The sequence below is a fragment of the Brachycentrus maculatus genome, unplaced genomic scaffold (assembly GCF_059751285.1).
Source record: "Brachycentrus maculatus isolate JH-2025_06_01 unplaced genomic scaffold, ASM5975128v1 h1tg000659l, whole genome shotgun sequence".
Taxonomy (NCBI): Eukaryota; Metazoa; Arthropoda; class Insecta; order Trichoptera; family Brachycentridae; genus Brachycentrus; species Brachycentrus maculatus.
In genome coordinates, this window is record NW_028281394.1 from 291,320 (window position 1) to 313,502 (window position 22,183).

General features: G+C 36.6%; 1 protein-coding gene across 1 annotated transcript in view; it reads right to left on the bottom strand.

Annotated features, from left to right (window-relative positions):
* The window catches only part of Rme-8 (receptor mediated endocytosis 8), a 46,947-nt gene that overhangs the window by 6,943 nt on the left and 17,821 nt on the right, over positions 1 to 22,183 (bottom strand). Inside the window, exons 16-34 of the mRNA XM_088274347.1 lie at positions 21,975 to 22,177; positions 20,695 to 20,980; positions 17,275 to 17,429; positions 16,865 to 17,066; positions 15,359 to 15,550; positions 14,191 to 14,326; positions 13,172 to 13,356; positions 11,950 to 12,141; positions 10,595 to 10,774; positions 9,403 to 9,570; positions 8,507 to 8,740; positions 7,527 to 7,659; positions 7,026 to 7,117; positions 6,724 to 6,895; positions 5,843 to 5,955; positions 5,384 to 5,556; positions 4,171 to 4,390; positions 3,018 to 3,185; positions 130 to 276 (exon numbers count right to left, since the gene is read on the bottom strand). Coding sequence (XP_088130473.1) covers positions 130 to 276; positions 3,018 to 3,185; positions 4,171 to 4,390; positions 5,384 to 5,556; positions 5,843 to 5,955; positions 6,724 to 6,895; positions 7,026 to 7,117; positions 7,527 to 7,659; positions 8,507 to 8,740; positions 9,403 to 9,570; positions 10,595 to 10,774; positions 11,950 to 12,141; positions 13,172 to 13,356; positions 14,191 to 14,326; positions 15,359 to 15,550; positions 16,865 to 17,066; positions 17,275 to 17,429; positions 20,695 to 20,980; positions 21,975 to 22,177 — 3,351 coding nt within the window. The remainder of the gene's footprint in view (positions 1 to 129; positions 277 to 3,017; positions 3,186 to 4,170; positions 4,391 to 5,383; positions 5,557 to 5,842; positions 5,956 to 6,723; positions 6,896 to 7,025; positions 7,118 to 7,526; positions 7,660 to 8,506; positions 8,741 to 9,402; positions 9,571 to 10,594; positions 10,775 to 11,949; positions 12,142 to 13,171; positions 13,357 to 14,190; positions 14,327 to 15,358; positions 15,551 to 16,864; positions 17,067 to 17,274; positions 17,430 to 20,694; positions 20,981 to 21,974; positions 22,178 to 22,183) is intronic.

Below are 22,183 nucleotides of genomic sequence, written 5' to 3' on the forward strand. Positions count from 1 at the left end.
CCAGAATTATACAATAAAATAGTAATAAGTCTCAAAATTTTATTGAGTTGGCTATATGCCCATACCAAAGAACTTTTGAGTGCAAAGGGTCAAATTTGACACAATTCATGGAAATAAATGGGAACCAACCTGCAGTACGAGTTCATCGGTGTTTGCCGGACTGCTGAATATTCTGGACAGAGATTCGCAGGCCAGTCCTATCAGTTCCTTTTTGGTCTTCATGGCTTCCTTCAGACCCACTATACAGTCTGTCTGCGCGAGAGTGCTGACACATATCTGTTTACAAATAAACACCGTCAAATACTAATTACATATTATTATTTTTTATTTTTTCATTTGCATCTATAGTTTTTATACGCAAAAAGATGGAAGTCTGATCATCCTAGGGTTTACGACTTGACTTTTGGCTGGCTTAAGTGATCAGTAACATTCACCATAGAATTATCGTAACCTTCGCTACAATCTTTTCATCTAGAAGTATTTTTGTCATATCGCTCACTCCTTTCAAGAACGTCATAAATCAAAAATCGGCAATTTTCAGTTGTGCATGTTTTCGGAATGCCCAGAAAATGTACTATATCCCAGCAAAAGCGGCATATTTTTAACTCAATACCAACCCGCTACAGGGCAGAAAGTTTTGTTTTTGCATTTTGAAGAAAAGGTCTTGTTTAATTATTGTTTTAAATAAACTAAATATTTTTCAAATGGAGTAAAGCCTTCAGGTTTTACCTAAAAAGATCTGTTGCACAGTAAAGAGTTCAATAAGTGGCTTGGTATTTATTTTTAATACATTGTATTATATTTTTAAACTTTAAAAATGATCTCCTGAAAAATCAAGTTTTTTTTATATTTGACGTTGTTGAAAGGAGTGAGCGAAATGTGAATACACAATATTATTACCAAAATTAATTATATTATTTTACATCAAAACTTTTTTTATATCCGAACTGGCATAAAAATAGTAAAAATGGAAAATGCTAAACAAAGTTAAACCATTAAAATTGAAAATAATGTTTAATTCTTCTGTTTTTTTTTATTTATAACGTTCTTGAAAGGAGTGAGCAATTAGCGTTGCAATTATTTTTGAAAGATATCAGTTGTAATTTTGATAAATGTCGGATTCTTCTACTAACCCTTATCCACACACAATTGTGCATAGGGCACTGCATCATATTGACACAGTGTTATCTCGATTGTTATTTACATGTAGCGAAGGTGATCACTCTTGCCCTACAAGGACCAGTCCAGGGTAATATTAATTATTAATAATATTAATAAGTATTAGAGTATAAAATTGCTAATATTTATTTTCATCCCACCCTGGGAATCGCATCTGGGACCTCCAGCATGGTAGCCAAACACGCTAACCATTACACCAAGGCGGCAACAACAAAGTGTGTTCTAAAATACCCATTCACTTGAATATAAGGAAATACAGATATATTTTTAATATAAATCTTGAACATAAAATGGATACAATTCATAGTTTAATGGTGAATATCGTACTATTTTATTTGTTAAAAAACACTTGATTATGTACTACGTATAAACTATCTTACTAAACACTTTACGCATTGTTTGCGGGAAACGCTTATCAGCATATTTTACATATTGTTGGTAAAGAGCAGGAGACGCTTATAAGCGTTATATTTGCTTACTTTTGTTGGAGCCCGAGAGACGCTTTGTACAGATCGGAATTGAGTTTGGGGTTACTTGTGATTAGTGCACACCAAAAAATATTGTATAGATCAGAATTGGGTATGTAGTGTGATTAGTATACTGAGGGTCGGGTGGCAGACTGTCCGAGTACAATTAAGATCGGTTGATTAAAAAACCGGCCTGCAACATGTCGCTCACTCCTTTCAAGAACGTCATGAATAAAAAATTGTCAATTTTCAGTTGTGCATGTTTTTGAAATGCCCAGAAAATGTACTATATCCCAGCAAAAACGGCATTATTTAACTTAATATTTACCCGCTACAGGGCAGAAAATGTTGTTTTTGCATTTTGAAGAAAAGGTATTTTTTAATTATTTTTTTCAAATAAACTAAATATTTTTCAAATGGAGAAAAAACCTTCAGGTTGTGCCTATCTGTTGCACAGTAAAAAGTTCAAAAAGTGGCTTGATATTTATTTTTATGTACATTGTGTTATGTTTTTAAACTTTAAAAACATTCTCATGAAAAATCAAGTTTTTTGATTTATGACGTTCTTGAAAGGAGTGAGCGATATGTTAACTACAATTCAATTAAATTTATTTATTTTCAATTAACATATACATTACAAACTAAAAAATTTAAAGCGTATACATTAAATACATACATACATTTAAAATATGCAAGAACTATTGCTAAAGGTGTAGAAGAATCCCGCTTCGGAAAACTCAGACACATGGAACAGATCAATATCCAATGAGATATTGTACAACATAGCCGTAGCTCTTCCTACAGGCATAACCATCGGCAGGTTGGTCCTATGTATAGGAATGTGAAACAATCTATGCCGACGCTGCCTTAGGTAACTATCGAGAACATACAGACCAATGTTCTGGATAATTTCAGGATTTTCGATCATACCGCTCAACAATCAATAAAAATGCGTAATTCATACACATTCTTTCTAGTCTCTAAACTATTGTGGCCAAGCATACCCTGGAGAAACTCGGTCGGGTAGAGGCAAGGATAATAGCTGTACTCTCTCATGTAGAGATACCTGAGAAACTTCTTTTGGACTTTCTCTACCATAAGAGAGTACTTAAGCTTGTGTGGCCCCCAAATCATCGAGCCACTCTCGAGTCTACTTCGCACCAAGGAGTTATAAAGAGTTCTCAGCGGGTATTTTCGAAAACCAAATGCAGAACAAATCCTAGCATTTTCAATGCATTACCACTGACCGCCTCTATGAGATCGAGAAAAACAACCCTAACGCTTCGTTCAATTACGCTTTGTTCTTATAACGAGTTAGCATCCGGCTTCATTGAAAGGTAAGTTTGAGTGGAATGTGAAGTAGAGTGTAACCTGGCTGTTGGACACGGTGTGCAGGATGGGCAAGGCGTGCTGCGGGTGGGAGGCGAGGTAGCGACACAAGCGGGGCAGGTGCCCCCGGCCCGCCACCAGGTCGGCCAGCGAGGGCTGCGCGCTCAGCAGCCCGCACAGCGCCTGAGTGCACAGCTCCAGCAACTCGCCCTGGAACAATATTATCTTTACATTACCATATTACCTAATATTAAATTTCGACTTTGAACCTCCGAAATGAAGACTCTCCGATCCATAACCGGAAACACATTGCGAGAACGAGTAAGAAATACCGACACTCCTTTCAACAACATCATAAATCAAAAATCCACAATTTTCAGTTTTGCATGTTTTCGGAATGCCCAGAAAATGTACTATATCCCAGCAAAAGCGGCATATTTTTAACTTAATATTTACCCGCTACAAAAAACGTCATAAATCAAAAAACTTTATTTTTCAAGAGAATAAAGTTTTAAAAATAAATATCAAGCCACTTATTAAACTTTTTACTGTGCAACAGATCTTTTTAGGTGAAACCTGAAGGTTTTATCTCCATTTGAAAAATATTTAGTGTATTTATTATTAAAAAATTATTAAAAAAATTATAAAAATATATAAAAATATTATTAAAAAAAATTAAACAATACGTTTTCTTCAAAATGTAAAAACAATACTTTCTGCCCAGTAGCGGGTAAATATTAAGCTAAAAATATGCCTCTTTTGCTGGAATATAGTACATTTTCTGGGCATTCCGAAAACATGCACAACTGAAAATTGTCAATTTTTGATATATGGTTCTTTTTGATAGGAGAAAGCTATGTGTTTCAAGGCATTCCGTATCATTTTCAAACACCATTGCAGAATACATTGAAACACGTATCGCAATATATTTTTAAAAACAGTGGTATTTACCAAGGAAAATTGAAATAAAAAATAATTAGTTTGTAAGTAAAAATAGGCCAATTTAGATGACTTCACTCATTGATAGCTCACAACTGAAAATTGAGGATTTTGATTTATGACGTTCTTGAAAGGAGTGAGCGATATATTAATCAATCTCGTGACACAGTACATACGAGTTCACAACAGCCATCTTTGTTGGAATGAAGAAAGCTTTTGTCAGTCTAGCTACAGATGAATAAATCCCTCTATTCACCTGCCCCCCTTTCTGCAGCCCTGCCATGGTGCAGTCCAGCAGGTCGGCCAGGAAGGTGCGCGGGCTGCGCAGCGCCCACTGCGGGTTGGCCACGAACAGGCGCAGGTACACGCCCCCCACCACCACCTCCCCGGGGGGCGTCCACGCGGACCCCACGCCCGACTCCGACACGGCCGTGTTGCACGCGGCGGAAGGGTCCCGCAGCTGGGCCGAGTAGTGCCTGCAAATAGAAATAATAAAAGATTGATAGATTTATTATTATTCTTCTTCAGACCCTTATCAGCACCCAATGGAGCATAGGGTACTGCATCATATAAACACAGTATTATCTTGATCGTTACACATGAAGGAAAGGTGATCAGCCCTCCGCTGCAAGATCATATTGAATAAATATTCTAGTGAAAAAACCCCCCCTGGGAATCAAACCCGGGACCTCCAGAAAGGTAGCCGAGCGAGATGACCATTACACTACGGAGGCGGACATTATTATTATTATGAGAGTATTAAATGTTCTGATCATTATTCACGCCCGATCAGGCATAGAGCACCACACTAAATAATAATGTGGAGTTCTACAAGATTCTTTTTTTTTTAATACTTTTTATACTATGCCCACTGTGTTACGAGTTTGATCAATATATTTAGAACTTTCAAGAATTTGAGTAGTGTGGTAGTGAATCAAGGGTAGAATTTGGTGAATGTTACACACGTGTAAAGTGATCACTTAACTAAACCTATGACGGTCGTAAGCCCTGTAAATGCCCAGACTTCCATATTGTTCTTCATCTATGTTGAGATCTCAAAAAATGTAAAAATAACTTTTTTTACAACATTTTGAGTGTGTCCAAATACATCAAAGATTGATGAGATGTCAAAAAATAATATGAAAATAACTCCTGTAATTGGAGGTAATCCAGATTTTGTGACCAGACTTCCATATTCTTCTTCATCTTGATGAGATGTCAAAAAATAATGAAAAAATAACTCTCTAAGTAGAGAAAATCCAGATTTTTCAACAAGAATTTGGACACAAAATGTTGTAAACCAAAATAATTTTTTGAGATCATATCATATCAGAATAATATATCTATTAAATATGTCATCTTGAAAGCTACCAATGCTTGAAAAATATATTTTAAGACACTCGGTGTAAATTATTGTGATCTATCTATATATCAGATGCAGTAAACCCCTAGATATAAAATAAACTTACTGATCCTTGTGCTGGGAAATGAGCGAGGAGACTCTGTCTTTAGAGTCGGTGTTCCACACGAGCTCAGGATGCTGCTGCGGAGTGTTGAGCATCCTCGCCGCTGCAGCCGCTCCGCCCGACCTCATGGCATCAGCAAATATGGCCGGCAGATATCGACAGAGGGACAATTTCACCTGTGGAAGGCGACAGTTATATCCCGAGTTTTTGATTGTTGAAAAAGTTTATTTTTTGATTTGGCATTTAATTTGTAGAACTCTATTTTAATTTATGTATTTATTTTCACATTCGTTTGAAAATGCCATAACTAGGAGAAACAATTGTCACAATTTTAATTTTTTGTGTTTTTGTTAGTAAAATACAAATTAAAGTAGACTCAAAAAATCTGTGTTTGATTTAAAAATTAATATATAAAAAGAAAAAGTTTACGATAAACGTGTAAAATTGTGACGGAAAAACTACCTTGGGCCCGTGGAGTTTGTCAGCCATCATCTTGGAGAGTAGTTCGGCGGAGGTTTCCGATAATTGTTCGGAATTGGAATTGCAGAATAAGTCTAATAAGTAAATCACAGCACCTGGAAAGAGGCAAATGCGTTTTTTTATCATCTACAGTTACATTGACACATTGTTGTCGGGCAGTTTTTTTCACCAACCCCGGCCCTAATTAGTAGACTAGTAAGGGTCGGGGTTGATGAAAAACGTAAACTTATCACAAGTAACCTAATCAAAAGTAACCGGAAACGCAATTCCGATCTGTTCAAAGTATTTTGGCATCTCGCGCTCTACCTAAAGTAAGCAGAAAGAACTTTGGTAATATATCTTCACTACGAGTATATGTTAAGATACACTTTTTTTATAAGGTGGCTCAGTAATCTAATTTTGACTTGTGCTTACTTTTATGGAGATCTTTTAAAATATACACTATTGCCACTAAAATTTGTATCATGCTAGTATTTTTTTTTTAATTGTATGACATGGGTAGTTGAATTAAAAATAAAAAAGTTCTTTAAAAAGCAGTTAGTAAATTCAGTTTTTTGGATTCAATCATTTCAAGCTAATCACACCAGCTTGTAATTATTGAGTACAAAGTATTGTGTATTTCTATCTCCTAATATATTTGACAAGCTAGAGAGAAATATAAACCAAGAAAAAGTAACAAATACCATGGAAGCGAACATGGAACATGGAAAAAGAAGAAAGAAGAAAGACTACTGCTACTACTACGAGTACTACAACCATTATGCCGTTCCACCATAAAGGCCAGGCAAAGGATGAAACACCCCACTTGTCTGTCTGGCATCCTCTACATCTAGTTAGGGGGATTGTATGTCGATAGGGCGCACCTTTATTGAGAGCCTCGTTGACTATGCTGGTGTTGGTGAGCAGGGGAGACAGGGCGTGCAGGGCTGCGGGCTGCAGGGGGCCTGCGCCCACCAGCGGCAGCAGATGGCCCAGGAGGCGCCCAGCAGCCACGTCCTCCACGCACTCCCCGCACCCGGCACTGTGGCACACCACCTAGAACAGTCAGCAAACGAGAGTGAGTAGATTAATCTTCATTTTTTTTAACATCTCATCAAAGATGAAGAAGAATATGGATGTCTGGATTATTTAGTTATATTTACTAAAAAACAAAATTAAGAATTACCTGAAGAGCGGCTTGCTGCACTGCGGGATATCCTCGAGCACTCAACAACCCAAATATTAATCCGAAATGTCCGATACACTGTATCTCAACTCCTGTAATAAACATAAAGAAACAAAATAAATGTGGTATCATCATATGGTTTTTATTACACAATTATATTCTTTCAAACTATATATCGTAGTCGTACAGGAGAAAGTGACCAACTGACAAAACGTAAAATGTTCAGGAGGGCCATTCAAATCACTTTTGCTTGGCAAGAAAATAAACATCAATGCAGTTAGTCATGTTTAACAAGTCAATATATTATACTTCCAAGTATAAATTTCTTTGGGATTTTTTTTCAGGGCAATATTAAGCTAGTACGATATCAAATAGTCTATGATCACATTTATGTAAAAAATGCACTTGGTCACTTTCTCCTGTATGACTACGATATGTGAATTATTAAGAAGATCATTAAAACATGCAAAATTGATGATGTGCATATGAAAGAGAACTCACCGGCATTATTTTTTATGACATTGGCTAAAGCTTGGAGAGCCATTTCTATGTGACTAATTTTCTCATCATCCATCGCACCCTGTGATTGTTTTCCAAGATATTCCAGGAGATCTATAGCCAAACCTTTTGGATTCTGAAACGTCAAATATTAATTGGCCTTATTAGATACACACATTTAAACAAGTGCAATTTTTACTAGAGACAAAAACCGCACATGTCACAAAACCCTTTTATGAGAGACAGTATAAACAAAATATCTTTATTAGCAGGTTTTTCACTTCAAATTGGACATTTCACAAAACAAATTGGTATCACACTGTACTGGCACCTGAAGAGCAGGGTTGATCACCTTTCCTTTGTGTATTTAGCTATTAAGATAACACTACTAGTTATATACAATGCAGTGCGGTATGTACTAATAGGTGCGGATAAGGGATAGAAAAAATGTGTACTTTGACTTTATTTTTATTTTGAAAGAAATAACCCGCAAAGCCTCTACTTTTAGAGGCTTGTCTGCAGGTAGGATGGTAAGGATAGGGAAGGTTAATATGAAAAATACATCACAGACACCCAGACCAATTGAAATTCTTGAATTCATTTTGCAATTGGCGGGAATCGAAACCGCGATGCCAGTTTCGCAGTCGGGCGTCTACCCAATTACGCCATGGCGCCTGTCGTGTGATATTTTTTTTAAATAAATAAACTACGCATGTAACAGGATAATTAGATATATATTTTTTTTTTAAAAAGAGAAATATTTGTATTTTTATTATTTACACAAATATTTCTATTTCATACTATTTCTGTGAGCCTAAGCAGCTCATTATTAGAAATAGGTATCAAATTGTAGTAGAGTGGGTTCAAACCGATAAACTCTGACTTAAGAGTTCGCGACACTAAACACGGGACCACAACCCCGACACTTTACAACATTTATATGAATATCAAGAGAGGGTTAATTTTTTAGGTTGATCACGTACCTCTATTGGGAATGTGGGTTGTTCGTTGTAAATTTGAACAAATAATTCTCCTATCATCAGCTGTCCTTCGTGAGCCGAGTATTTAAACTCGGTGCAGAGAATAATGTCATCATCTTCGTCATCGTTTAGGGCGTATTGCTTTCTATTTTGTAAAAATTCAGATAACTCGGCTCTCGTGCTGTTATCCCACACAAGGTATGGATTCCTCCAGTTGGAATTCAGTATTTTGAGGAGCTGTAACAAAAATATACAAAGTGCAAAATCTGAGAAAAATCAAATTTGTAGCGCCGGCAAAAAGAAATGCTTTTAGACAGTTTTCTAGATAAAAATTATTAATTATTTGTCATAAATTCATATTTTTATTTACATTTTTTTTTCAAATCTAAATTGAATTCCAAGTTGTTACACTCATTGACAATTTATAAGTAATTTTAATTGAATAAAAATTAATAAGTCAATAAAAGAAGTTCTATATATATGAACCAATTTAGAAACATTGTTCTTGAATCATTAGAACTAAATGCCCAGACTTCCATATTCTCCTTCATCTTTGATGAGATGTCAAAAAATAAGAGTACTGAAAGCCGATATATCGGATTTTGGTAGCTAAAGGGTTATTCATGTAAACTAACCCTTCGTTGCATGACTTTTTTCATTTAAAATAATAATAAAAATTCTATAGTATCTTACTCTAAATATTAGATGAAAAATTTTAAAAAAAGAATGAAAAACTTTGAACAAAGAAAAATCGAGAAAATACTTATGTATCAAATTTGCAACACCATGCAATGGTTATCCTTATGAGATATTGTTATGTGTTTTAACACCAACTTTTGGCTATGTAACAAATTTGATACACGATGCAGCGAAGGGTAAATTGTAATAATTGGTTGTACCTCTTCCGGCTTATCGTTCTTAAGTTTATTGGCAAGATAGGGCGTGAGCAGGGCTTGGCAAGCGTTCCTGGCGAGTTGATTGCAGGGGGTCTCCGAGTCCGCGGCCAGGTAGCCTCCCAGGCGACCGCAGGCGATGATGGACAACTTGGCTAGCTGGTTCGCTACCTCCTGTTGATGATAATAATAATAAAATAATGTTAATTCATTGTCATCTGGCAATAATGAGACTAAAATTTAATACAATATAATGGGTAGGAGCAACCCATACAGAAAATGATTTTTGAAAGAAAATATATTTACCACTTCTTGCTAATGTTTTTTTCTCACGTTATTTAATTTTTTCATTTAAAGAGTTAAATTTGTTCATTTAAAATTTAACCAGTTCAAAAAAAAAACAAAAAAACAAACCGAGCAATAAAAATGTATGAAAATTTAAACTACATGTTTTTTTTATAAAATCTAATAATTAAAAAGTTAAAAAATAAAAATAATAATAAAACAATTAATAAATCAGAAGAAACCATTTGCGTAAAGCTCAGTTCAGTTGATTAACTTATGTAATGCAAACGAAACAAAAGTTCACAAATCTGGATTATCTCCAATTATAGGAGTTATTTTTTGACATCTCAACATAAATGAAGAAGAATATGGAAATCTGGGCATTTACGGGGCTTACGACCATCATAGGCTGGTTTAAGTGATTACACACGTGTAACATTCACTGATTCTACCCATTATTGACTTTTTCTTCTCCGTCTTATTCCTCATTGCTGAGGGTTGTGACCCTTGCAGAAGCAATGACTCTTCTCCAGTTATCTTTTGACTGCGCTGCACGTTGCGCTCCAACCACCGAGGTGCCTGCTGCTGCCTTAATTTGATCGGTCCATCGTGTGGGCATCTTCCTCTCCCTCTCTTTCCCTCCAGGCTACCGATCACAACTAGTCGTTCCAGGCTATCCTCGTTGCCACGCGCAACGTGTCCAAAGAACTGGAGAATCCGTCGGGGCTGGAGAATTAGTCGGGATTCCATTATTGACAACCACACTATGACTAGTAAGCCCCGTTAATGTACAGACTTCCATATTCTTCTTCATCTATGTTGAGATTATAAAAAAAAAATAGTATACATGGTGAGTGGTTACATGTTGACATTTGTAAAAAAAAGTAATGTAAAGTACTTTGTAGTCAATTACCTGTTGATTGGAGTCCTTGGATCTTTCTACTCCCCCTTCGTCTAACGTGAAATCATAGAGCAGAGCAAACTTCAGCAGAGGCCAGAGAGCCCCGCACCGCAGGAGGCGCGTCTGCAGGGCTCCGTCCACACAGAGGGCCCCCGCGCACTGCACCGCACTGCAGCACACCGACCCCAAATGCTACAAATACAAACAACATATATTAATCTAGATAGTAGCGAGTGATTTTGCCTAGAATTTTCACTCGTGAATTACATGAAACTATAGTAACTTTGAACATAAAGAGTAAATCCACTCACTACATAGGCTATGAAACTTATAAAGTTGAAGCCTGAGTAGGGACATGATAAGCGGTGTTGCATAAGTCATAGCTAGATATCAGAGTCACTTGGACGTTAGGTAATTAAAAAAAAAAATCTAGATAGTACATATAGTAACATAGTTCTATTTTTCTAGTTTTAACATTTAAAAACACATTGTTGACAGGCAGTTTTTTCATCAACGACAACCCTAATTAGTTAACTAATTAGGGTCGTATAGGAATTAAAAGTAACTGCAAACACAACTCGGATGTTTTTTGGCATCTCGCGCTGTACCAAAAGTAAGCAAATGGAACGCTTACAAGCATCCCCCCACTCTCTACCAACAGTATTCTTAAAAACGCTTTTAAACACTTAACAAGATTCGTTTTTTATTTCTTTTTTTCTTTTTTTAAGGAATAACCCGCAAAGCCTCTATTAGAGTCTTGTCTGCAGGTAGGATAGTAAGGATAGGGAAGGTAAATGTGAAAATACATCACAAACATCCAGACCAATAGAAATTAAATCTTTCTTGGATTTATTTTGCAATTGGCAGGAATCGAACCCGCGACGCCAGTTTCGCAGTCGAGCGTCTACCCAACTGCGCCACAGCGCCTGTTATAAATCAATATTCTTAAGAACAAAGGCTTTTAAAAGACATTATGTTTAATTATGCTAGATATATATGGTAGATACATTGACAATAAATATGAGTGATTTTATAGTACTTCCGAAATCACTTTAGAAAGATATATCTTCCTTGTACTTGTGTTATTAAAAATACATATATGTAGGTGATTTTATAAAATTTGCTATATAACTTTAGAAATATATATCTCGATACGTAAGTATTGAGATATATTTTTCTAAAGTAAGTAACCGCAGACCTAATTCCGATCTGTACAATGTGTTTTGGCATCTCTCACGGTCTATCATAAGCAAGCAAATAGAACATTTATAAGTGCCTTCCACTCTCTACCAACAGATCACATAAATTTAATATAACTGATGTAAATAAATACAAAAGCACTATTATCAGTGAGACAGTTAGCCTACCTTGAACTGTAATATTCTGCAGAGGTCGACGATGAGGTTGGGCATCTCCCCGATGACCTCCCGGCAGTGCTGGAAGCCGGCGGCCACGGAGAAGCACTGGCTGATGTGGTCGCACACCTGCACGGCCACATCCGCGGGCTTGGAGGACAAGCTGAGCACGGACACACACCGGGAGTATGCCTCCAAGAGAACCTGACCAAAACAATGAAATATGTATATCTTACTAAGTAATACTTTACGATTGGAGCTTTGTAAACCCCAACTTTGGTTAGTTTTTGGCTATCTGGTAATCTTGCTGTGAAGACAAATAGTCTTATACAAATAGTAAAACCGACCCAGCAAAATGGCGTGACATTTTCCACAATTATAAATGACATTTATCGTTTCTGCATTCATTTTACGATAAGACATGATTAAATTATAAATAAAACACTTGTTTTCTTTGAGTATTATATTCTTACGATTATTTTCGGAAGCATTTGTAGCTTCTGAAACTAGTCATAACAATATATGTAATACATACTCAAGTGCTAAAAAACAAGTGTTTTATTTATAATTGATAGAAATGATAAAAGTGCAACAAAATTAAACGCTTTCTTGCACTAATGTTTGCCATTTTTGTATGCAGTGTTCAATTATTGGGATTTTATATACAAAAACTTATACATTTTAAATAACAAAATAGTATTGTAGTACATATCGTAGTCGTACAGGAGAAAGTGACCGACTAACAAAATATAAAATGTTCAGGAGGGCCATGTAAGTCACTTTTGCTTGGCAACAAAATAAACATCAATGCAGTTAGTCATTTTTACCAAGTCAATATATTATACTTCCAAGTTTAAAATCCTTTGGGATGTTTTTCCGGGCAATATTAAGCTAGTAAGATATCAAATAGTCGATGATCACGTTTTTGTAAAAAATGCACTTGGTCACTTTCTCCTGTATGACTACGATATATAAACTTAATGGGAATGCACACACCTTACACATGATCGGAACGGTATTAACTGATTGGGAAATATTAGGAAATCTCAGGGTGAAAAATTGCATTCCGTTCCTCAGTGAATCAGTGAATTAAAACAACGCTATATTGAAACAGCATAAATAGTGGCATCAGGGGGGGTATTAATGTGTCTCGTAATTTTTTGACTAAATCTTCAAGTCGCCATGAAAGCTCTTGCAGAGAACAAGTCATGTTCAATGGGGAAAAGAAACATACCTGGAGTCCTCCTTCTCTCCGTAGTTCTTCAGCGTTGAGGGCGGAGCACCTGACCGTGTGATGAGCAAGTTCACAACCGGCCGCTAGTAGTGGAGCCGATTTACTGAACAGCGCTTCGTCGCAGGTTTCCATTCTGATGGTCTTTATCAGCTGAGGATATCCGGCATATTTATACGGCTCGAGCTCTAAAAAGACATTCGCTTTGATCAGTGATACTCAGTGGTATGTTTATATAAATCCTCGTTCTTTAAATCCTACCCTCATCATTCTACAATTACAATTTTCTCTACGAAATTACTATTGCTTTAAATCGCTACCAAAATGAAAGGTTAAGGAGTGAATACATATATCGCTCACTCTTTTAAAGAACGTCATAATTCAAAAATCGTCAATTTTTAGTTGTGCATGTTTTCGGAATGCCCGGAAAATGTACCATATCCCAGCAAAAGCGGCATATTTTTAACTTAATATTTACCCGCTACAGGGAAGAAAGTGTTTTTTTGCATTTTGAAGAAAAGGTATTGTTTAATTATTTTTTTAAATATACTAAATATTTTTCAAATGGAATAAAAACCTTCAGGTTTTACCTAAAAAGATCTGTTGCACAGTAAAATGTTCAAAAAGTGTTTTGATTTTTATTTTTAATACATTTTATAATATTCTTAAACTTTAAAAACGATCTCCTGAAAAATCAAGTTTTTTTTATTTATGACGTTGTTGAAAGGAGTGAGCGATATGGTAAAACATATCCCATGTAATACAGAACTATCCGAAGTGTCATATTTTGACAACAATGTGTAAAGTTTATTTACTTTTGTTACATTGATGTTTGTTTTGATGTTCATTATTTATAGGTATATTTTTCATCAAATGCTATGGTTAGTTCAAGGGGATTTCAGAAAAATGAGTTACAACAAAGGATTCATTGTATGTATTGAGGTTCCACTATTGATAAATTGACTGTTGAAATCATTTATGACAGTGGAATGTTTACTAACTAAAAAGTGGAGAATATTTACCTTCAGAGTACCGGCTAAACAAAATACTTTGAGCCCTTAATACCAGGACAATGTTATTGGGATTAGGTCCTTCACCAGTCCACACACTTCTGCTACACAAAAACTCATAAGCTTGATTCACTTCCTCGAACCGATCCTGCAAATCATTATAAAAATAAATTATTCCTGAAAAATCTAATACGTATTAATTATTCTACATCTTCTGTGCGTGTCATGTCAGGTCTCCCCGATGTCGACTATCACTGGAGTTGTCCTTGGTTTGGGCAGCTCTAAACAGTGCCTCAACTTTTGCTCTTTGGAGCACATTCTCATTGTTGACCATATCGGTCCATGGAATGTGTAGCATTTTACAATGTACTACAGTTCATAGGCCTCTAATAAGATCTTGATTAAGGGGCCCATGATTCAAAATTAAGTCTACATTTTGGAGTTCTAACTCTACAATTTAGATTTAGCTTCACATTCAGTGTTTGAAAATGATGCGAAACACATGTCACAATAGATTTTAAGAAAAAGTGGTATGTATATATCAAGTAAAACTTAAATTAAAATGGGTAGATTTTTACCACAAAGTGACTGCAAAATCAACTGATGAAATTACTATTTTAATATTATTAAATGATTATTAAAATATGTAATAACCATATGCAAATACAGTGAAACCTCTATCTATCGTTTCTAAAGGGACCTATTGAAATAATGAATGCGGGATTAAGAAGTCAATACACAAGAAGATACAATCGAGTAAAGATACCGTCCTCCCAATCTGTATAACAATGGTTAGGTTAATATTCTAAGAATAATACAAATTTTAAATGCAAATAAAGTACAGGCAGCGGCCCCTCTTCATCAATATCGACCTCTGCTGTATCTGTCAACCTTAAGTCACATAAGTTTTTTATAGTTTCTATCCCACACGTTGGAAAATTGTCATCGATTGTAACAAAATTGAGAAGAATGTAAAAAAAAAACAGACAAAATATGTCAAATGTACAGCATGATTCAAACGATGAATGCGGCAAAATGTTAGATAGAAACGATTGATGCGATCTATCTTGTATGAAATGAATTCGGGATAGAAGAATTAAACGACACATCCGGGAAAACGATTATTCGAGGAACGATACATAGAGGTTTCACTGTACATACAAATAAATGATTTTATTACCCTTCCTTGGGGATTTTTGTCCGGATGAAATTGTTGCGCGAGTTTGTAGTAAGATTTCCGGACCACAGCTTCATCATGATGCTTTCCGGGGGTCAGTCCTAAAGCCTTGAAGGCTTCATCTACAGTCATCACGGGAGGCTTCTTCTCCACTTCCTTTGTCCAAGCTTCCAGGACATCTTTTAGAAGTTTAACCTGGAACAAAATAAATCTAGTATTATTTTCTTACTCTTACTTCACAATTTAATTTAATTGAAATAATTTTTTTATATTTCTTAAAATAAGAAATACGCATTGCTAATTACTCAAAAAGTTTATTAATGTATTAATGATCATGAACATAGGACTCATGGAAGTTATCAAAAGCTCATGTTGTCATAATCGGTAGCGACACCTTTCTTCTACAGCAAAGCACATGGTAGTTTATTTATAAAAGAGACAAAGCTTGTTTGCGGTCTTTCATGCAGTGAAATATGAAATATGTCCCTTTATATGTATATACTCGTATATCATTAAAACTGCTACTTGCGATTGATTGGCATGAAATAGTTTCACAAATTATTTTCCGCATCTTTTGAAGCGACGCCGACACTGTAATATTTTCTATTCAGATGTAATGCATGGTAAAAATACATCTATAAATACACCACACAAATATTGCAGACACGGGAGCCGAGTTCAAAGCACAGGACGTGTTATACGCTATACTTCCATTTTATATTACAAAGCGATATTTCATAATCCTGATAGACTTTATATGGAAATACGAAGTACTCGATCGGCGCTAAACGTATTTGAATTATTATAGGTCAGTTAAGCTGTACCAGGCTCGAGTATGGCAGTAATACTTGTAATTGATGGGTAACTAGTATCCATATCGCAATGCGTGTAAATCGAATTCAGGTGCAAATTTGAAGCGCAATATATCAGGGGCAAGAATATGCTTACTAGTGGATATTCGTGATGGAGGTTCTGTGCAGTGTGATATAATGTATGTATCCTGTGCAGTGCGATATTCGCTTGGTAAATTGTGTAAGGTAAAGGCAGTTTTTTTATCTCAAATGACACATCGCTCACTCCTTTCAAGAACGTCATAAATAAAAAATTGTCAATTTTCAGTTGTGCATGTTTTCGGAATGCCCGGAAAATGTACCACATCCCAGCAAAAGAGGCATATTTTTAACTTAATATTTACCCGCTACAGGGCAGAAAGTGTTGTTTTTGCATTTTGAAGAAAAGGTATTGTTTAATTATTTTTTCAAATATACAAAATATTTTTCAAATGGAGAAAAAAACCTTCAGGTTTTACCTATAAAGATCTGTTGCACAGTAAAAAGTTCAGTAAGTGGCTTGATATTTATTTTTAATACATTGTATTATATTTTTAAACGTTCTCCTGAAAAATCAAGTTTTTTGATTTATGACGTTCTTGAAAGGAGTGAGCGACATAACACGTGCATTGTACACAATAAAAGGAGGATCTTGTTTGGAGTGGAATGCAGTGCGTACCGGATCGGGGATGGGCCAGTCGAGGAAGCGCTGCGTGTCGCACAGGTGGCGCAGGTAGAAGACGTTGCAGAACAGCTCCGCGTCCAGCTGTGGGTAGCGCACGGCCGGGATGGCGAGGTACGGGTAGCGCGCGCCCATGTGCACACGCAGGCGCGGCGTGAAGTCCCCTATGTGCGCCGACACCTTGACAATCAGCATGCGCCTGGAAGGTAGGGAATTATTTACTAGACCAGCGGTATATGGTTTTAACCACCCTACTCTTGGGTTATTTTACGAGAAACAGGAAAAAAAATTAAAATGTATATGGCCGTTGTTTTATTACATAAAATGTAGTTCACCAAGAGTATAAATAAAATATAATATAAAATTAGTACTTTTGTAGAATTAAATAAGTACATATAAATAAATACCTCATTTCTGCATTCCAAATGGCTTCCGGAGTGTCATATTCACCCAGGAATATTTGCGCAAACTTATCCGCTCCGTGATTGTGCAGGTAGCATACCATGGCTTCGGGCAAAAGCTGCCCCAGAATTGACCTCTGCATTATATCGGACGTTGTTGTCTGTCGAAAATCGAGATAAAAAAAATCATTATACATACTACATATCGCTCACTCCTTTCAAGAGCGTCATAAATCAAAAAACTTGATTTTTCAGGAGAACGTTTTTAAAGTTTTAAAAATATAATACAATGTACTAAAAATAAAGATCAAGTCACTTATTGAACTTTTTACTGTACAACAAATCTTTTTAGGTAAAACCTGAATGTATTTTCTCCATTTGAAAAATATTTAGTATTTTAAAAAAAATACCTTTTCTTCAAAGTGTAAAAACAACACTTTCTGCTCTGTAGCGGGTAAATATTAAGTTAAAATATGACTCTTTTGCTGGGATAAAGTACACTTTCCGAGCATTTCGAAAACATGCACAACTGAAAATTGTCGATTTTTTATTTATGATGTTTTTGAAAGGAGTGAGCGATATGTACTACAAGCATCTAAAAGTACCAGAAAAGGGTGCAATTTGAAAATCACTGTACATTAAAATGGTGAATATGTTCTATGCGATAGATACCTTATGAAAAAAGCGATAATTGAAAAAATAGACTATATACTATGTCCGCCTCCGTAGTGTAATGTCCGCCTCCGTAGTATAATGGTTAGCACGCTCGGCTACCGTTCTGGAGGTCCCGGGTTCGATTCCCAAGGGGGGTCAAATAAATATAAGTGATTTTTTCACTCTAATATTTAATTCAACATTACCCTGGACTGGTACCTGAAGCGAAGGGCTGATCACCTTTCCTTCATGTGTAAACGATCAAGATAACACTGCGTTTATATGACGCAGTGCCCTATGCACCATTGGGGTGCGGATAAGGGTTTTATTATTATTATATATATTTTTTTTAATGTAGAGGAAAGGTTTTCTTGCATAAAAATCAAAAAATTAAATTAATTATAATTTATTGCACCTTAACACGTTGGCAATTTTCGGAATTCTGGTCTAAAAAGCCAATTGTTTGAAAATATTATTTTACTTTTTGATTTTGAATATTTTTTAATAATGATATTTCTGTTCATTTATTAATAAATTTGCTGTTCGTGTAAGCCAGCATTGATTTTTAGTTCTCTTCCTATGCGCCATCTATCCATATTAGCACTGATATACTAGGAATTTTATCGGAGCTGCATGAATATGTCAAGTAGGAGATAACTCCTAGTCGGCGTCCCAGCAAAGAACGCAATCAACGAGTTGTCTCGTAGTTGGCAGTCAGCGTGTTAACACACTTAGGGTGAGAAAGGTATTTCCGCTCGTTCGGTCGATTGTTGCTTAAGGACTAGAAGGGTATTTTTACCTTTTGCGCCAATCGTGGGTGGAATGGTGAATGTTACACATGTGTAAAGTGATCAATTAACCAGCCTATTACAAGTCATAAGCCCTGTAAATACCCCGACTTCCATGTTATTATTTATCTATTCTGAGATGTCAAAAATTTAAAAATAACTCCTAAGTGTAGAAACCTACTACTACTACTACTACTACCATCACGCCGTTTCCCCGCAGGGGTAGGCAGAGAGGATGGAACGCCACACTCTTCTGTCCTGACATACACTCCTCGCCTCCTTCACATCCATACATCTAGTCATACATGCCCTCCGATTACGCAGACTTTTGACACCGCCAGATTTTAGGTTCTGATTGATCTGATCGTGCCAAGTCTTTGATCGTGCCAAGAAACCTAGATTTGTGAATAAGTATTTGGACACACTCAAAATCTTCTTCTTCTGCTTGGTGTAGGCCTTGAGGCCTGTTTTTAAAAGGGGTTTGCCTCCTGCAATATCGATTTCCAGCTGTCGATCCATCTCTTCGGTGGTCTGCCCGGGAGTCATCTACCTTGGCGTTGGCCGTACAGTGCAATGTAGGGGAGTTTGGATGGGTCTATTCTCCTCATATGTGCATACCATTGTCTACTACGTTGCCTTCCCCACCTAACAACATCTTCAATCTTGCATATTTCTCGTAACCTGGTGTTCCTTATTCTGTCTCGTAGACTCTTGCCAGATATGCTTTTTAGAGTCTTCATTTCTGACACTCTTTGTACCAGGGGTGTTAGTTGAAGTTTGCCGGTTTTACTCATAGATGTCGCTAGAGATATGTATACATTTCTATGATTTGGCATCTTTGTCATATTTTTCTATGGACATTAACCTTCAAATATACACAAGTTACATTCTGCCAAAATAATAGTGTCATAGTTGTTTACCTAAGTGAATATGTCGAGTTTCGTTCCAAGTAAATCGCATTTGCGGCATTCGTTGCTTTTCTTATTTCATCAAAAGAAAAAAGCAGTTGAAGCTCATCGGTTGCTGGTAGAAACTTATAGTGAACATGCTCCAGTGATTAGAACATGTGAGACATGGTTTCGTCAATTCAAAAGTGGAGTTTTCGATTTAACAGACAATGAGCATCCTGGTGCAACGAAAAAGTTCGAAGACGAGGAATCGCAGGCGTTATTGGATGAAGACCCAACCCTATCGCAACGACAATTGGCCCAAACACTTAATGTGACCCGAGGAGCAATTTGCCAACATTTAAAAGCCATGGGAAAGATCCAAAAGTATGTAAAATGGGTACCACACCAAATGAACAAGAGACAAATCGAAAATCGCACCGCCGCACGCACCGCCTCATACAGCTAAAGTGGTGAAGAACACTCTCAAAGCATTGAATTGGGAAATATTATCGCACCCGCCGTACTCTCCAGACCTTGCTCCGTCCGACTATCACCTTTTCGCATCGATGGGACACTCACTCGCAGAGCAGCGCTTCGCCAATTTTGAAAAAGTCGAAAAATGGCTCGTCGAATGGTTTGCCTCGAAAGAGAATTTTTTTTTTTGGAATGGTATCGATGATTTGCCTCAAAGATGGGCAAAATGTATAGGATCCGATAGTTAATACTTTGAATTTAAAAAAAATGAGGTTCCCTTGAGAATTAAGCGTTTTCTTTATTGAAAAAACCGACAAACTTCAACTAACACCCCTGGTAAATGTGTGTTTAACAAATAGGAATTATAAGAGAATCCTTACATTTTTTATTCATTTGTGGATGTGTTTAAAAAGAAATCCATTCCGTTTCATTTTCATTTCATGGAATAATAATTACTGTTCAAAATGGTTTCTATAAAACTAATGACGGACTTAGTTCCTTTTCAGATACTCTTGCCAGATATGCTTCTTAGTCTTCATTTCTGACACTCTAACTGCGTTTTTTGTGACTACGGTGTCCGCCCACTATAAAGTAAGTATATATCCATAAGGAATACTCACATCCTCCGCCCTGAAGGCCTGCTTGATGTGCGTGAGCTGCAGGAACCTGGCGATGGGCAGCAGGTTGCTGCCCGTGTACATGAGGATGAAGTAGAAGACGCCCGTCAGGTAGAGCTTGGAGATGTCCGGGTTGTCCTGCATGACCTCGCACAGCAGCGAGGCCACCTTCTCCACCAGCACGGGGTCGAAGGTCAGCAGCAGCTGCACCACGTGCGCCAGACAGTACGTGTCCGACAGCAGCCGCTTGATCTTGGGCAGCGGACGCACTATGGCGTTGTCTTCATCTCTGAAATTGTATTCTAATCTTATCGCCGGAACATGATACATGATTTCAATAAATAAAATAACTAACTAACCATCACGCTTCTCCGCAGGGGTAGGCAGAGAGAATAGAACGCCACACCACTCTGTCTTTGCAAACATTCTTCGCCTCTTCCACGTTCATGCATCTCCTCATACATACTCGCCGATTGTATCGACTCCTAGCCTGACCGCTTTCAAGTATTTGGCATACCTGATCGTGCCAAGTATTTGGCATACCTGATCGTGCCAAGTTTTGCTTGCGCCAAGCCAAAAAACGTTTAATGAAATAAACACTAATTTCACTTGATAAATATCACAATTTTAAAAATCTATTTTGACAAATCTCACTCCTTTCAAGAACGTCATAAATCAAAAATCGTCAATTTTCAGTTTTGCATGTTTTCGGAATGCCCAGAAAATGTACTATATCCCAGCAAAAGCGGCATATTTTTAACATAATATTTACCCGCTACAGGGCAGAAAGTGTTGTTTTTGCATTTTGAAGAAAAGGTATTTTTTTTTTTTTTTTTTAAATATACTAAATATTTTTCAAATGGAGAAAAAACCTTCAGATTTTACCTAAAAAGATCTGTTACACAGTAAAAAGTTCAGTAAGTGGCTTGATATTTATTTTTTTTACATTGTATTATATTTCAAAACTTTAAAAACGTTCTACTGAAAAATCAAGTTTTTTGATTTATGACGTTCTTGAAAGGAGTGAGCGACATGTTTCAATATATTCCACATCAAATTTCAAACACCAAACATTGGTAATTACCAAGTAAAATTTAAATTAAAAATAGATAGACATTACCACAATCAATCAATGAAATAAAACACATCGCACCGCATGTTATATTTCATTTGAAAAAATCATAGTTCGGGAAAAATAAGTTGGCTATGCAAACGTGGCAAAAGTCATAGCCGAGGAAGTCCAAAAGGAGATGGAGTGTTCTAAAGAGCTTCCATTAACAAACCTGCTTGGGAAGTACTCGCAACATTTGATGAGAATATTGAGAATAAGGGTTGCGAGTTCCGACTCGTTGAACACCGGAGCGCCCTTTGCGAGAAGGCTCCACTTGAGCTGCGGTATCGCCTGGAGCATTCTCCAGCCGTCCATTCCGCTGGCCCAACACTTTGTGCGTCCGTTTATTGTCTGCGCCTTGTATAAGTCTTTCATCTGAAA